At 40.6% G+C, this 16,427-nt stretch overlaps 1 protein-coding gene across 1 annotated transcript; it reads right to left on the reverse strand.

Annotated features, from left to right (window-relative positions):
• Window positions 1–1,608: 1,608 nt before the first annotated feature.
• Window positions 1,609–9,903, reverse strand: pdcb (phosducin b). Its single transcript, XM_017455509.3, has 4 exons — window positions 7,159–9,903; window positions 5,860–5,916; window positions 4,927–5,060; window positions 1,609–4,248 (listed from the first exon to the last, which is right to left on the reverse strand). Exons 2-4 carry the CDS (start codon window positions 5,906–5,908, stop codon window positions 3,739–3,741), a joined length of 693 nt encoding a protein of 230 aa, XP_017310998.1. The 5' UTR covers window positions 5,909–5,916; window positions 7,159–9,903; the 3' UTR covers window positions 1,609–3,738.
• Between the last annotated feature and the right edge of the window lie 6,524 nt (window positions 9,904–16,427).

The following is a 16,427-nucleotide window of genomic DNA, read 5'->3' on the forward strand; positions in this document are numbered from 1 at the left end:
ACAGGGATGTTTAGGCTACGTTGCTCTCACGCAGGAGGCCCTGTTGCATGAAACAATGCAAGACTACAGTATGTTAAGGTGTGACACCACATTAAAAAATAAATCTTTCAAACCTTCAGGTCCTTGGAGGGTGTGTGCACACCTGTATAGCCCAGAGACAACTCGTAAGGTATCTATTAAAGTTAATGAAATCATTGTACAGTCCGTTATGTTAAGTTCAAAGGATTAAAGGCTGAAAAAGGAAATGTTTAGCAGAGGTTTCCCAGAAAGTGGGGCGAAGTTGCATGTCAGCACTGTTTGTTTCTGGATTACGGTCCAGTGGCGAAGAAAAGTTTACACGACTGAAAGTAAATATACCTTGATTTATAAAATAGGCAAAAGTGGAAGTCTACACGTGCATTACATAGTCCTAAATGTTTACATTCGTAAAGCCTGTTAGTTTCATTACCATTCATTTCTTTTTGATGGTCTAATGGAAGCAGTCACTGGGTCTACCACATTCTTGCATTCAGTTAATCTACATGAGCAACAGAAATCACAGTTTCTTTAATCATTTTATTTTAGGAACAGAACTAATCCATAAACTAATTCACAAAATAATAACCTCGTCACTTCAGTGTTCAGTATTCATCGATTTATTGTCGTCATTTATTTGGCCGTCATTTGGCTTTTTCCTCTACGTACATTTCTCCCAGCATTCAACAGGGCACCACCCTGCTCATATAATAATGTTAATACACAACACCTAATTAAATGAACATCCGGTTGATCAACGTTGACATTTTTCAATCCATGTCTGTTATAAGTGCTGCAAATCTAGTCAAGTCTAGTGCTAAATGTTAAAGCGGCTTAAGGAAATGAAAACAGATCTTAGATCTGACTCCAGTAAGGAGATTACAGGTGATAACAGTCTTACGGCGAGATTATGCGGCTGTGTGGCCAATGAGAAGCGCACTCTGATCAGCCCAGGTCACGAAGTTTAGATTTTACTCTGTGCCCAAAACGTTTTCCGAGTGATAGCCGTTACGACATGTGACGTGCTGGGGCTGATGGGTGATGTAGTCCGGTGCAGATTTAGGCAGAACCCTGACACCCAGGAACGACTGCGAGCAAGTTAGCAATTTTTCAAACAGCGTTTATTTTCTATTCATGATGTTCCCTGGGCTAGATAACCATTTAATAATATTTTAACAGCTTTACTTCAGCTTTTGTGTTTGGGACATTCCAGAAAGATCTATGGACATTATATTGACATGCAGATTAATAAAGGACACTACTCATATGATTATTAAAATTATAATAATAATAATAATAATAATAATAATAATAATAATAATTATAGCCCACTGGGGTGCAAATTCATACTAACAATGGGAAGGCGTCTACTTTTTCTCTTCAGCTGCATCAGAAATAGGCATAATGTAAACCTCATGCCAAGACAACGTGCCAACAACCCAAACAACACATGTTTACTGTCACTGAGGTCGAGATGTACTACATGTAGAAACAGCGCTGCGAGTTTAGGTGAACCCTTTCATCTATATTAATAAACATGTCATTGTTGTTGAGCCGAAAATAATTGAGCTTACAAAGAAAGTATTGCTTTCAAACCTTTCATCTTTAATAGTGAAGAAGAGAAAAACGAACAAAAAATATTGTACACTTTTTTTAAACACAAGATTTCAAATTAGTCACGTTTGCACGTGTTAACTCGTATGTGATGTGGAAGTCATAAAAGTAGATAAAGAGAACCCAGTACAAATGAGAACAAAATATTATACTTGGTCATTTATTTATGGAGGAAAATGATCTAATATGACATATCTGTGAGTGAGTGTGCTTTCAGTATGTGGTGTGACTCCTTGTGCAGTAATAACTGCAGATAAGCGTTTGGTGTAAGTGTTGATCAGTCCTGCACATCGGCTCGGAGGAGTTTTATCCCGTTCCTCAGAACAGAACAGCTTCAGCTCTGGGGTGTTGGTGTGTTTCCTCACATGAACTGCTCGCTTCAGGTTCTTCCACAACATTTCTACTGGATTAAGTTCAGGACTTTGACTTGGACGTTCCAAAACATTAACTTTATTCTTCTTTAACTGTTCTTTGGGAGAACGACTCGTGTGTTTAGGGTCGTTGTCTCGCTGCATGACCCACTTTCTCTTCAGATTCAGTTCATGGACTCATGTTCTGATATTTTCCTTTAGAATTCGCTGGTATAATTCAGAACTCATTGTTCCATCAATGATGGCGAGTCGTCCTGGTCCAGACGCAGCAAAACAGGTCCAAACTCTGACACTACCACCACCATGTTTCACAGATGGGAGAAGGTTCTTATGCTGGAATGCAGTGTTTTCCTTTCTCCAAACATAACGCTTCTCATTTAAACCAAAAAGTTCTCTCTTGTTCTCATCCTTCCGCAAAACATTTTCCATTAGACTTCTGGCTCGTCCATGTGATCTTTAACAATCTGCAGAAGGGTGGCAATGTTCTTTTTTGGAGAGCAGTGACTTTCTCCTTGTAACCATGCCATGCACACTGTTGTTGTTCAGTGTTCTCCTGATGGTGGACTCATGAACATTAACATCAGCCGATGTGAGAGAGGACTTTAGTTGGTTAGAAGTTACTCTGGGTTCCTTTGTGACCTCACAGACTATTACACATCGTGCTCTTAGAGTGATCTTTGGTGGTCTCCACTCCTGGGGAGGGGAACAATGGTGTTAAATTTCCTCCATTTGTACACGATCTGTCTGAGTGTGGATTGGTGGAGTACAAACTCTTTAGAGATGGTTTTGTGACCTTTTCCACCATGATGAGCTTCAACTCTTTTTCTGAAGTCCTCAGAAATCTCCTTTGTTCGTACCATGATGCACTTCCACAGACGCGTGTTGTGAAGATCAGACTCTGATAAATCCCTGTTCTTTAAATAAAACAGGACGCTCCCTCACTCACACCTGACTCTAATTTCACCTTCAGATTAAACCGATAATCCTAGACGTTCACATACTTCACATTTCCCCACTCAGATCTGGAATACTGGATCATTTCCCTCAATAAATAAATAAATAACCAGGTATAATATTGTTGTATTTTTTGCTTAATTGGGTTCTCTTTGTCTACTTTTAAGACTTGTGTGAAAATCAGTCGATGTTTTAGCTCATATTTATGTAGACGTACAGGAAATTCTAAACTTTCTAAACACAAACTTTCCAGCAGCTCTATAAACATCTTCCTATGATTTCATTTATATTAAATTCAGAGATTTCTATGTTTCAGAACTCAGTTGTAAGATAAATAGCAAAACAATAAAGATGACACATTTATATATTAATATACTCTAAATAAAAATAGGTCTGATTTATAAATATGACACGGGGCTTTTCTTTTTGTTTCTTTCTTTCTTTCTTTTTTTTAAAATATGTAGCTAATATCATCAGATTTATGTGGTTACTAAAAGGCCAATTAACAGTGATGATATTGATAGACTTGAAACTGTCATCATATAGATGCCAAAGGGGAAGTTGGGCTGAGGATGCTAACTATAATGCCTCTCCTTCCTGCATTTTTAAGGAAAAGCAGTGTGGGAAAAGTTTCATCATTCCAATAATAATAATAATAACTGGCCCAGCAATCTGGTAAATATGAACCAACAATTGTGGACTATGTTTAACCCAGCCATTTCTAGCTTGTACTACTGTTTGTCACATGTAAACCTGCAGAATAATGACATGAAACTATCTTCCATTACTCCACATCTGCCTCATCCCCACCTGGCCTGAGTTCTTTTTCTGGCAGCAGTCCATATTCAGTGAGGAAGGCCTCCACATCTGTGGCAAAGAACTCATCATTGAAATGCTGTGTGATCGCCAAGAAATTTCCCAGCATCTCTCCAGCCTTGTAAACCAGTACAGCTGGTAGAACGTCGTCAGAGAAGCGTTCACCCGCACCGGAGACGGCTGCGTTGAGGCGGCAGAACTTGACGCTGGGATACTCAGCAGCTAAGCAGTCTAGGCACCTGTCCAGCGCCTCACAGCCCTTGACACCAGCTTTGTAGATGTGCACCACCACTACAGTGAGCTGATGCTCCTTCTCAATTACTTCGAGAAATGCCTCACCGTTGTCCAGTTCATGCACACCACTGAACCTGGGCCCGAAGCTGAGACGCTCATGCATCTCCTGCATGCACTGCTTGCGGTACTTGCGTAGACACTGCTCATCATCATCCTTAAGCAGCTCGTACTCCTGGACGCTCATCTGAAAGGATAAGGGTGACCAGAAAGATGATCAGAAGTATATGAGATCAGAACCAGGCTGAAGGACGTTACATGGCCAAAGGCTTGTGGACACCTGACCGTCCCACCCATATGTCGTTCTTCCCCAAACTGCCACAAAGTTGGAAGCACACAATTTTATAGAATGTCTTACAATTTCCCTTCACTGGAACTAAGAATCCCAACCTTGTTCCAGCATGAGAAAGTGCACAAAACGAGCTCCATGAAGACACGGTGTGTGAAGGTTGGAAGAAGGTAGAAGAACTCGAGCATCTTGCACAGAACCCTGACCTCAACCCCACTGACTCATCACCATTGTGGATGAACTGGAACTGGAGCCTCCTTACATCAACATCAGCGCCTGATCTCAACCTCACTAATGCTCATGTAGCTGAGTGAACACGAATCCCCACGGCCACGCCCCAAAATCTAGTGGACCACCTTCCCAGAAGAGTGGAGTGCATTATAACAGCAAAGAAGGACTAAATCTGGAACGGGATGCTCAACAAACACATATGGGCGTGATGATCAGGTGTCCAGTTACTTTTGGACACATAGTCTACCTAGTTTTTGCAAATTGTTTTACATTCATGCAAGCACACACATGAAAATGAGAAGTTTATTTTGTTGTTATTAGACAGTGTTGTACAGAAAGACCTACCTTTTGACTTGCGTTACAGTATTTGTGCGGGGATGACATCTGTTTCAGCAGCTCCTGCTTGTTGGGAGGTAAGGACTCCTGATCCATACTCTCCAGCTTAAACTTCCGCCAGTCATTAATTACTCCCTTTGGTCCTGGTTGGGAAATTTGGGAAATATATAAACTTAGTCAAGTGTCATCCACCCACGTGTGTGTGTGTGTGTGTGTGTGTGTGTGTGTGTGTGACATAATCATATGTCACTTGTTTGCTTGGATATTTAGTATAAGAAACCATTACTACACAGTAGACCCTGCACCCATTAGCCATAGAATCCCTTACAATCTGGCCATGTAGTTGATTTCTATCTATTTAGTGCTCCAAATAGCTGTATGTGAATTTAAAGCCAAAATGGGTGTGGCTTAAAACTGAAGTTTAAAAAAAGTAAGTTTTTTTTGTTCGTACCTGCCCACTATGATATTATTTATAAATAATAAGAATAAAAGTAGTAAAATCATAATAATGGTAATATGTACATTATGAACACCTCAATGTAAGTACAGACGAATAAGAATATGAATGTGTACAGATAAGTGACAAATGGAATATTGAACCTGTATTTATATTCGGTTACATTCCTACACCTTCCATTTAGGTTGGATGACATTTTTGTCTTCTTGAATAATACTACTGGTAGAGTAATGATGCCTCTCTATTCATTTTTATAATATCTCAACAGTCACTTTGGGATTAATATACTTCAGAAAGATTTCACTCGGGCACCAAAGCAGAGGTCAAAATAAAACCACTGTATACCCAGGATGGTGTTTCTGCTCTCTTCTGGTTATTCTTTCTCTATAGTGTGTCGAAGCAACTCCTCACAAGCTCCCAGAACGTGCTTATCTAGAACGACTTAGAGAAGTGGAAGCTAGTTTTCACGTTTTATCCTCATTTACCTGTATGAGTCACAGCCACCTCCTCCTCAACTAATCCTCTGTCGGACATGTTGTTGTCTATACAGACACAGAAACACAATGTGAGATTTTGAACAGAAAAAAAGATCCGTGGCAAGCCAAATGGAAAAAAACAAAGACACTGTTTACTTTTCCCTGGGATTAGTCTGTGTGTTCAGAAGTAGGGGGTTTGGTGAAGAATTACTAAATGTATATCTACACATAGTCTCAAAATATTACTTTTTTTGTTGTTGTTGTTTAGTATCTAAACTCTACAAAGTGAAATTTGTCTAAAACATGGTTGCCAGTTGGACATCTTTCATGCATATATATATATATATATATATACATTAATCTATTCACGTGATTACATTTCCATCCAGTGTACATGGGGATAGCCATTTCCATTCTGTTACGTTAGTGGTGAAAACTGTGCACAGACAGTGACCTTCAGCTGATCCCTACAGTTATGTGCGAGAGCCACTGGTGGAACATCTACACCGATGATCCTACCACCATCCAGACCTGATGTCAGGAGATTACAGCTTTGTTCATTTCAGTCCACTCTAGACACCAGTTGTGTGTTTTGTTTTCACAAGAATTGAGTGAATCCCGTTTTTCAGACTAGAACGCTGTAGAGCAACAACGTCTTCAAAAAGAATGAAATGAACTGTTTCTACATGTAAAACTAAAATAAAGAGCATTAAACAGTAATAAATTAAACAAAGTCAATATTTGGTTTGGCGACGCTTAAAAAAAATGAAGCATTAGAGCATGTTCCAGAACCAGCCACGGTTCTTCTGGAGAACTGGCTCTTGTGTCTCTTACGTAATACGTGACTTTCTTTATTGACATACAAACATTTTTCTTTGCAATGTTTGGAAATCTAACGTTTATTTTTATACTGATTCGATAATGTAGACGTCATAACATAAAAAAATACAGAGTTTGTACTAAATAAGATAGGGTGGCTAAAACTTTTTCACACTAATGTATTAAGTTACATATGGACCATGTCTGCTCAGTTTGAAGTAGAACACTAGAAACACTAAAGTGTTGCTGAGGTCCACCGGGATTGAGGACGAACCTTAATCTTATTGTATTTTAGGTACACCAGCGATGGGTCTGTATGAGTTACAACAAGATCAAATCAAGACCTTGGAATGAGACGTCCTATCAGAGATGAGGACTTTACTAGCTTGTGAAATTTATGTAAGATCTTTTCCACAACAAAATAACCACATGCCATGGCTTCACAGGTCCATCCACAACCCGACATTACTCCGATAAGTGTTCTCTTACCTTTGTGTTGCGTGTGAAGACAGGTCTCTTCGCTGGACTGTTCCGTGGTCAGGCTCTGCGTTGAAGTGTTTTAGGCTGCTCGAGGAGGGCTTTCTTATAATGAGGCTCACTGGACAACACTGTGCTTATTCACTGAAATAGCTTAAGGTTCCTAAGAGGATTTAAACGCTGGAATTAGACTCTAGAACCGAGTTGAAACATAACCCGAGGAGGTGAGTAATGGCGGACATGTTTGACAAAACCCAGCAGAACGAGTGACTTTCCATTATTTCTGGTGTTTTGGGAATGGGTGAAAACCACACCACCGTACGAACACGTCTTATCACAACTCAAACCCAAATATGTCTTCAAAGTGAAACTGACCCCTTAAAAACACAAGTGAATAATGATCCTTTTTTTAAACACCTTTAATTATGGCCTACACTTTCATATCATATCATATCATATTGCATATCCGTTCATTTAAACCAAGGTACATTAATAGGATGGATGTAGAATTTCTGGAACACTAAGACAGCTCAGATGGGAAATCCGTGCTAGATGAGGTGACAAGTTAATCTCAGACTCGGAACCGTATCCATGTTAATCTGTAGGGTCAGCTTCTTCCTATTACGACCATGACACGACAGAGCTGAGATCGCTGCTGACGTGCATTCGTAAAGCTCTTAGCACAGACTTCTAGCTTTTCACTGCTTGTATTTGGTTTCAAGGAGTATCCGGTTGTGTCATCACAACACAATAAGCGTCTGGGGGTGGGTTTTAGACAGTATATCTGAGCGGGTGTGTGAAAGGTGGTTCTTTGGTGGAGGTATGATGTCATCAGTGACCGCAGTTTCATGGGTGTGGTGTTGAAAACAATGAAATATCACTTCTGCTAAGAATGAGATCTGTCGTCCGAAAATATCATACTGTTGTCCTGTCCTTTGTAGAATTCCACCAGAAAATGAAGACGAGACATTATGTTGACATTATATCTAAATATTTGTGAAAATGCATCACATCTATAAGATTTGAGCTTCAACTGGCTCTTTTTAACCATAGTTAGACATTCTTTTACGTTATGCCATTGTGCTTCCCACAAACAACACACACCTCCACCTCCATTGTGAAGTATTGGCGCTAATATACAAGACACATGAATACCTCAAACCATCAGATTCGCACGTGCAGGGGAGCAGTGCTGAAACAAAAAAGATTTTAAAAAACAGAAGTAACTTGAAACTTTATGTTTCAAACAGAGATGGCGATAGAGAGGCAAAGGTTCACTACTGCAGCTTTAAATGAAGGTTAAATGATGGTGCATAGACATTATTGAGCCCCAAAAGCTTGATAGCACCCCGTGACATTTTTCATTCGTTTTTAACCTTCATGCACCACATTTGGTATACATGTTGATCTTCTAAAGACAAACACATTTCACAATCTCGTCCATTAACTCCACCAAACAGAAACTTTCGTCTGAGAAGCTGAATATAGGACACCAGAGTGCTCTTTAATCAGTGTGAACACTAGCTGATGAATAATTAAGTGCTACAAGCCAATCAGGCACTTCGTGTGCCACAGTACTCCTCGTAAGGGATTCATCACATTCAAACCAGTTTTTGTTCACGTGACTGGTCCGATCTATGATACAAAACTGTGAATGGTGTTGCCATGGTGAGGGTATTAATTAATGTCATGTCATGTGACATGCAACCTGGATACTGTGCAAAAAGTTTGACGAGGATCATTTTCCAGATTTATGCAGAAACCTAGAAAATTTGAAAGGGTTCACAAACTTTCAAGCACGACTGTAGCATTAAACGAGGTGGCCAAGTCATCTGTGCTGAGATACTGAGGCGAATTCTCGATGACGTACGTCAGAGGAGCAGCCATGAATGCATCTGAGAACTGACGGGCAGTACATGGCCTAATGCAGCATGAGTAGTTCCTTGGCAGACAGGCTTTAGAAGGTGGATGTGAAACCTCAAACAAGATCGGCTGATGATCAGACGCACAGGTATCAGATATTTCCACATAAAATAAGGTTTAGTATACAGTACGTCAAAGCTTGTGTGTAGGACCAATGACAGACTGGGGCAAATTAAATGAAGCTGTTAAAAACTCCCTCAACCACTGGCTTGAATGGACAACAAATATGAATGTTAAAACATCTGACAAAATTTCAGAGAACTCAGGAATAAAATCCAGTATAAAAAGGAATAAAAAGACGGTAGTTAAAACTACTGCAGTATAAAGGGCATCAATGAGGAAAGTGGAACCTTACTCAAGAGAGGCAGGCAAGCAGGTAAATCTCGTATTAGGCCAGTGTTGAAATAATTCCAAACAGTCAGGTGATCCGCTCAAACGGAAGTTTCCCTGCATACCTGATGCCACCCTCTTCACCTGTTCCTCGTTTGTTGTCTTAAGGTTAAGTCCGACTTTTCAGACCAACGTTTGTTCATCACTTGATTTTTGCTGCATTTCTGAAAGATGCTCTGTGTGGTTTTTATATTCATATACAGATGTTGGTACATATGCTCATGGTACCTTCAGTTCATTGGAAATTGTGCCTAAGGGTTAGGTTTAGGGGTAAGGGTAAGGGTAAGGGTTAGAGTAAGGGTAAGGGCAAGGGGTAAGGGTTAGGGTTAGGGGTCAGGGTTAGGGGTCAGGGTTAGGGGTAAAGGTAAGGGGTTAGGGTTAGGGTAAGGGTTAGGGGTAAGGGTTAGTGTTAAGGATTAGTGTAAGGGTAAGGGTTAGTGTAAGGGTAAGGGTTAGGGGTTAGGGTTGGGGTAAGGGTTAGGGTTGGGGTAAGGGTAAGGGTTGGGGTAAGGGTAAGGGTTAGGGGTTAGTGTTGGGGTAAGGGTTAGGGGTTAGGGTTAGGGTAAGGGTTAGGGTTGGGGTAAGGGTAAGGGTTGGGGTAAGGGTAAGGGTTAGGGGTTAGTGTTGGGGTAAGGGTTAGGGGTTAGGGTTAGGGTTAGGGTTAGTGTAAGGGTAAGGGTTAGGGGTTAGGGTTGGGGTAAGGGTTAGGGTTGGGGTAAGGGTAAGGGTTGGGGTAAGGGTAAGGGTTAGGGGTTAGTGTTGGGGTTAGGGTTAAGGGTTAGGGTAAGGGTTAGGGGTTAGTGTTGGGGTAAGGGTTAGGGGTTAGGTTTGGGGTAAGGGTTAGGGTTGGTGTAAGGGTAAGGGTTAGGGTAAGGGTAAGGGTTAGGGGTTAGTGTTGGGGTAAGGGTTAGGGGTTAGGGTTAGGGTTAGGGTTTGGATAAGGGTTAGGGTTTCTTAACCTAACTTGTGGAAGTCCGCAAGTTATTTATAAGTTGTTTGGATTTCCCCATGGTATCAAGGGCAAAAAAGCACTAAAGGCAGGTCCTTTTTTGAGGAAAGAATTAAATGATTATACTGTATATAAATCTACCAAGTGTACTTTAAAAAAAAAAAAATACAAAGGAATTTTCGGATCTAACAGAACATCATTTGCTACAGGGCAGACGGTTTAATGCTCTGCATTCAAGCTGATTCATCAGCCCTTTACAATTAGGTGTGGTCTAGTAGCAGGTAAAGCCAACATTCCTTTTAGGTGTTGCTTCGCTGTAATAAATGGTCTCCAACCTTATATTTGATCAGCAGTGTTTTTCCACTATGTGGGTATTATTGCACTTTTGAAAGTAAATTTTAAGGACCATTATCTGTGACAATAGTACATTTGACCTCAGCTATTGTGGAATACAAAAAACAGAATCAGTCTTTCTACCAGAACCAGTCCTTCCCTCAATCTGTATGATTAATGCCATTTTTGACAAGGAGATTAGTCAGGCCTCTGTAACATACCTAAAAACTGTCCAGCTAAAAAGACCTATGTACCTTGATGTATGTGAAAAAAATAAGTACACCCCATGGAAATTGTTGGCTTTTTTAACATAATTGGACCAGCAAACATTTGATCCTCTTTGAAACTAATTTCAAATTAGTTATAATCCTCTTTATTATTAATAAAGTTGATACACGATCACATGATACATAAAATTGACATTTTGTATTCATTTTTGCAATTTAAGTGAACAAAAAAAGTCACATGGAAAAAGTAAGTACACCTCTACATTTATCACACCTTCAAATCCATAAAATCAGAATCAGGTGTTGAAGATCGGGTGCCAGTGAGTAGAACCTGCTCAGGGAGTGCAGGTGGAACCTGTATTACTTATACTCCTCTCATATCTAGTGTCTAATGTTCCCTTTGTTATTGAGGTGTTTGGTGTCATCATGCCAAGATCTAAAGAGTTCTGTAAGGCCTTCAGAAAAAAGCTTGTGGATGCCTATGAGTCTGGTAAGGGATTTAAAAAGATATGTAAATTATTTTAAATACATCATTCCACTGTAAGGAAAATAATCTACAAATGGTGCAGATTTCAAATGACTGCTAGTCCAGGACTGACCGTCCCAGCAAATTCAGGCCAAGATCAGACCGTCTGATGCAAAAAGAAGTCTCCAAGAACCCCAAAATTTCATCAAAAGTTGAACCTTTCAACAGGATAATGATCCTCAGTACACGAGCAAATCCACCAAGGAACGTCTCAAGAAGAAGAAATGTAGAGTTATGGAACGGCCGAGTCAAAGCCTGGATTTGAATAACATTGAGATGTTGTGGGGGGATGTGAAACATGCAGAACATGCAGGAAAACCTTCATACATCTTACAACTGAAAGAATATTACATGGACGAGTGGTCAAAAGGATTGGTCCCAGAAGTTATTTCTGTTAAAGGGGGCAATACTAGCTTCATTGGGAATTATCTCCCACTGCTGTCCCTGCTATAGATGAGTGAGTAAAGAGGAGTAAATATATTTGGGAGAACACCCATCAATGGCTGGAAAGGTTATATCACAACAAAAAGAACAGGCCCCCATGGGGACACCCAGATTTATCAACCAGGTAACCATGTACAGTGGATGTAAAAAGTTTACATAGCCCTGCTAAAATTGCAAATGGCATTTGTGATGTAAAAATTAGACCAAGATACACTGCATGGCCGAATTGCGTGGACACCTGACCATCACACCCATATGTGGTTCTTCCCCAAACTGCTGCCATGGATTTGGAAGCACGCAATTGTAGAAGATGTTTTTGTATGTTGTAACATTACAATTTCCCTTCACTGGAACTAAGAGGCCCAAACCTGTGTCAGCATGACAATGCCCCTGTGCACAAAGCGAGCTCCATGAAGACATGGTTTGCCAAGGCTGAAGTGACTGACCTCAGTAATGTTCTTGTGGCTGAATGAACACAAATCCCCACAATCACCAGTGAGCCTGTCTCAGCCCCACCACCTGACCTTGTCCCTGCCCCATGTCTGGTCTCCAGCTCCTCCGGGAAAAGTCAACATGATGGACAATGCCGGACCTTGCGTTTTACCCAGAGGGGTCAAACCGCCAGGGGGAGGGCTGGAAGGCGTTGCAGGAGCAGCTACCTTGGGGGTGTTGAGGGAGGATTTTTTCCTCGCTCCTTTTGCTTAAGCTACCCATAGTGTGAGAGCGTGCTTCCATTTTGTCATGTCTTCGCTGCTTCTCTAATAAAAACAACTGCATCTGCGATCATCTGAATGACAGAAGGCATATCTCCACAACCACGTGACTGATACTGACCAAACTTTGTAGATAACTAACCTCATCGTTTGAAAAAAAAGTTGTTTCTCAGATTTTTGATGTACTGGACGGTTTTTGCTGTTTTGGTTAAATAAAAATCTCAAAAACCTGACCTTCAGCGAAGTGCTGATGGTCCCAGTGGTTTCTGGTCTTCCTCCATTGCTAAGAGGTGGGGACAGACATTTCTTGGCCCCCTAAATTGCTGCTTGCCGCTATATTTCTTAGTTTGTTTCTGAATCCCCTTTCAGGTCATACAGTACATAAAGACACTTGATTCAATCCTCTAGCCCTCCATGAGGCCACTAGGTGACACTGTGTGCACGCAGCGAAAAGAAAATGCAGTCCTCAAAACTTGTATGTGAATGCACATTATTCAACAAGTGCAGTATGATTGTAGAAAGAATAACGGATTGGAGCAAGTGCTAGGACAAATACGTCATGTTATAATCGAATGATGAATGATACAATCTTAAAATGAAAGAACTCAGAGCAGCCATTAGCAAATCAGTAAAGGAAGGTTAATAGAAGAATGCAACCGGATAATCTGAAGTTTATTTCACGTGTGTGACATGGGCTTAAGGTCATTTGTTTAAGGATGATAGTATTTGCTGTGTATGTGGTGAAATCATTTCCTACTGTGTGTGTGTGTGTGTGTGTGTGTGTGTGTGTGTGTGTGTGCGCACGTGGCACGGGGGGGGGGCAGAGGCGAAGGGGTGGTATGATGTGTGTGTTTGTATATACGCTTGTATACACAGTACTAAGTAGATCATTCCTAATCTTCCGGCTGAAGCCGCAAAGCTTCTAGCATCTGCTCCCTTGTATGCATCACGTCACTTGCTACCGTTTCCCCGTTAAACAAGCAATCAATCCTCTGATCATGTGCTCCTACACACGGCGGGCCCGTTAAGTTACTCAGTACACTCAGTATAATGTGTAGACCGAGTTCATGCTCAGTATACCGAAGACCCGCTAAGGTTGTATGTTTAGTCAAAAGAATAACATGAAGTCTCAAGTATAAACATTTAAAGAATTCGGTCCAAATGGATGATGTTGATGGTCATAAGAAGAGACCCATTTCTCCAGTTTCATCTGGTTTCCTCCAACAGTCAAATTAGACCGGGAAATGTTTAAAACAACATAATGCCCAAATTGCGCAATAAAAGTTCAAGTACACAGAGGGACCAGGAACTGAGCGATCAGGGTAAAGGCTGAAAAACGGAAGTGGAAAGCTTTATGACTCAAAACAGATATGAACAGGGTTGTCCAAAACGCTGACTATAACAGAATGTACATATGCATAATAAACCAGGACATTCAGTGTGCAAAGACTGACCGAAACATACATTTATGTTCAACTCTAACGGTGTGTACAGAACTGCGGTGTGTAAAACGTTTAAAAGCGTAGCTAAATCTTAAATTAGGGTTCAGTATAATTTTGCCATGGTCCATTTAGGAAGGAGTTTAAGTAGCAGTGTCGATTAGCTACTCGACTTCAACTAACACAAAGTACGCTGTAATCAAGGCGTCATTATTGTGGCCTCAGTACCCAGCAGTTTCAGGATTTCCTGTGCGGTTTTTTTAATGATATATTTTTAAAATTGTTCTTCTATACATGACTCACTGCATTATCACTACTAACATGGAAATTGCCCATCTCAGCTGTCGGTCGTGTCTGACTTTGACGTCCGTACGCCTTGTCTCCAAGAAGATCTCGGAAGAGCTTGCAAATGTATAGTGAGACCAGGCCTTTGCAAGTTACCTGATCCGCTCTCTCGGCATACTCAATTTGAGTCCAAGCCAAGACGGGTTGAAACTGGGATTGCTGCAGTGAATGGCCGTATGGGGGGTGGAGTTCACTTCTACATACGCCTTTGAGTGGGTTCACGTCGCACTGGTTTCTGTCAGGGTGTTCTCCCCTAGCCTTTGTTTAGGACTGCCCACAAGGCAGCGGAGCGGAATCGTCATGTCTGTATGTCTGTATGTCTTTATGGGAATATGTGACAGTTTTGACATTTTTAATCAGTAAAAATTTCATTAATTGATTGATTCATTCATTAAAAACTGTACCAACAGATTTCTTTCTGTTATTGAGGTTATAACTACAGTGTGTGTGTGTGTGTGTGTGTGTGTGTGTGTGTGTGTGTGTGTGTGTGTTTATTCAATTTACTGTAGGAAAACCAGGGGAACATACATCATCTGTACCAATAAAAAAAAAACACAGCGCGCTTCTTTTTCTAACGAAAACATCTTTTTATCGAGGATTGTTGCGAATTATTTTTTATCAGCCTGCTTTTAACTTCCTCTCTGACTGAAATGCAGTTTTTAGTTTTTATTCTTCATTTCTAGAGAGGACTTGGACTAAAAGAAACACAGATTCAGTAGTGTACGGTCTTGACTCACTGCTGTGATATAATGTCTGTATTCTGTCCTCTTTAGGAGTTGCAGACCTGCAGCGTGTACAGGCAATTCAAAACAGATTTTTTTTTTAAAAGAAAGAGAAGAGAAAAGAAAAGAAACATCATTAGTGAGGCACGGTTTAAACCCATCACTTGGCTGTTCTCTATCAGTGTCTGGATGTTAACATTCAAAAAAAGCGTTACTAATCTCCTTTACTAACAGCGCACGACAGTGATTGTATATTTAATCACCGCAAAGGAAGCCAGACACAAACTACCTCCAGGAGACAAAGGGGTGTCTCCTTACTTGTGGTACATATTGGGTAATGTGACGTTTGACCTCAATGAAATCTTGAGAATGTTCTCGCACTCACACGCTCAGGAGAGTCAGGCTAACATCGCTAACCGTTACCACTGAATTCAGAGAATTACCTTTAATGACCGGTCACAAAACAAACAAAGGCATGGAAGTTAAAAATATATATATATACCATTGTCTGTCAAAATCTGATGTAGAAAAGAGAACAAAAGGTCAAGTCGAGTAGGCAGACAGGAATGCTATTTGTTTAAGGCTTGTCCATGACGCACCTTCAGAAGAAGGTGATCATTACAGTCTGTGGCTCTCACGGTGTCATGAGGTCAACACTGATTTGATCACTGTGGTATTTAGTGATAGTATAATCATTAACATCACGAGTCAGTTTGAAGCCTCGTCTTGTTTTTGTTCTTTTTTAAAAATGATATCTATGTGAATATAATTCACTGCAACCAAAACGATTCGGATTTTTCCTTCATTTACTCACTTTAATTTAGATTCAATCCAGAATTACAAACCCACCTGATTCAACCAACCTGCATGCTTTTTGGGAGGTGAATGGGAACCTGAGTACCTGAAGAAAACACAGAGAGGACATGTGAAACTACACACTGTGTTAGTTTTGTTTAATTGTTTAAGCTACGGTGAAGAAACTGTGAGTCTTACCTCAGTGTCGGGTGAGAACAGTAGCTTGATTCCATGATCTTATCTTTGATTCACGTGCTTCTTCACTCCTGTCTTCTAGTGGTTGTGTCACGGTGCTAAGATTAGACTTGACTAACGTGACTGGCATGTGGTCTGATACTTTGCAATCTTTAGTGAGCTGGGAAAGGATGTGAGACTGACTAATTTGTTATGTATGTAGATGTGTGTGAGAAGATGTTCAGGTTTCATCACCGCTTCATGTAAGGAGAGTATTATAGCAGATACGTCTATCAGCGGC

Source organism: Ictalurus punctatus, chromosome 25, assembly GCF_001660625.3.
Source record: "Ictalurus punctatus breed USDA103 chromosome 25, Coco_2.0, whole genome shotgun sequence".
Lineage (NCBI taxonomy): Eukaryota > Metazoa > Chordata > Actinopteri > Siluriformes > Ictaluridae > Ictalurus > Ictalurus punctatus.

Excerpts from the sequence above, each read along its gene's own strand:
- pdcb (XM_017455509.3), bottom strand. The coding sequence starts at position 5,908 with ATGTCCGACAGAGGATTAGTTGAGGAGGAGGTGGCTGTGACTCATACA. Across the intron at positions 5,061-5,859 it reads GGTGGCTGTGACTCATACAG|GACCAAAGGGAGTAATTAAT; the intron begins GTAAATGAGGAT and ends TTTCCCAACCAG. Across the intron at positions 4,249-4,926 it reads ACTGTAACGCAAGTCAAAAG|ATGAGCGTCCAGGAGTACGA; the intron begins GTAGGTCTTTCT and ends TTATCCTTTCAG.